General features: G+C 33.4%; 1 protein-coding gene across 1 annotated transcript in view; it reads left to right on the forward strand.

Annotated features, from left to right (window-relative positions):
* VAV3 (vav 3 guanine nucleotide exchange factor) overlaps nucleotides 1-1,152 on the forward strand; it is a 204,222-nt gene that overhangs the window by 131,012 nt on the left and 72,058 nt on the right. The window contains exons 14-15 of the mRNA XM_008581073.1: nucleotides 97-229; nucleotides 587-696. Of these exons, the coding sequence (XP_008579295.1) occupies nucleotides 97-229; nucleotides 587-696 (243 nt within the window). The remainder of the gene's footprint in view (nucleotides 1-96; nucleotides 230-586; nucleotides 697-1,152) is intronic.

The following is a 1,152-nucleotide window of genomic DNA, read 5'->3' on the forward strand; positions in this document are numbered from 1 at the left end:
GCCACCGGGCCGGCCTGTTGTAATTAAATCTTATTAGGAAAAAATTAGCTCGCATGCTTCTAAACCATTTAAAATCAATCTCTCTCTCTCTCATAGGCATATCTTCTTATTTGATTTAGCAGTGATCGTATGTAAAAGGAAAGGTGACAACTATGAAATGAAGGAAATAATAGATCTTCAGCAGTACAAGATAGCCAACAATCCTACAACTGATAAAGAAAATAAAAAGGTGACTTCTTGGAAATTAATAATTAGTATCCTCATAACTTTGAATATTCAGAAAAAGTATGTGAGATGTGGCATATCGATCCGGGTGATTTTGTTTCTAGAGATTAAGTTATGTTTTTGAGAAATAACTGGACAGTGCCACAGCTCATCTGGTGGTCTCTAATGCCCTAACAGTCAAGACAGTAAAATACATTTGGCATAGAAATTGTTATAGATGACGGGTGGACTATAATCATCCTTATCGTTTACAGTTTGTACATTGATTTTGGATGGTTATGGACAGTGTTTTAGTGAATTTGGAAACATGACGTTATCAATGAATGATATATATTAACTCAAAGCATATTCATTTTAACAGTGGTCTTATGGCTTCTACCTCATCCATACCCAAGGACAAAATGGGTTAGAATTTTATTGCAAAACAAAAGATTTAAAGAAAAAGTGGCTGGAACAGTTTGAAATGGCTTTGTGAGTATTCATATATTTAAAAGCATTTTTTTTCCTACTGCTTAAATCACTTATGAATAATGAACAACCAATAAATGTACTTTAATGCTTGTCGCATGTGTACAAAGCTTTGGGAAACTGCTCTGAGCATGAGCACCACTAGGCTGCGTATTTGATAACTTTGGTCTCCCAGGAGAGGAGTTTTACTGGTAAATTTCTTCAAAAGGAAGAAAGAGGGAGCTCTAGCCTTCTGTTTGACTCTCTTATAGGAATATTTTGGTTTTTTAGCTTTCAGCAGCCCAAGAAAATATAAATTATTCTAATGATGAACTTTTAATGTAATTACTATGTTTTAAAATATATCTTTAAATACCTCCCCCCACACGTACACACACAAATATACTCATATACATATATGAGCATATCTTATTTTTAATAGATTGGTTTCTTCCCTCTGTTTTTAACTCATTTATTGTT

This window comes from Galeopterus variegatus, unplaced genomic scaffold (assembly GCF_000696425.1).
Source record: "Galeopterus variegatus unplaced genomic scaffold, G_variegatus-3.0.2 Scaffold2256, whole genome shotgun sequence".
In the NCBI taxonomy this organism is placed as follows: domain Eukaryota; kingdom Metazoa; phylum Chordata; class Mammalia; order Dermoptera; family Cynocephalidae; genus Galeopterus; species Galeopterus variegatus.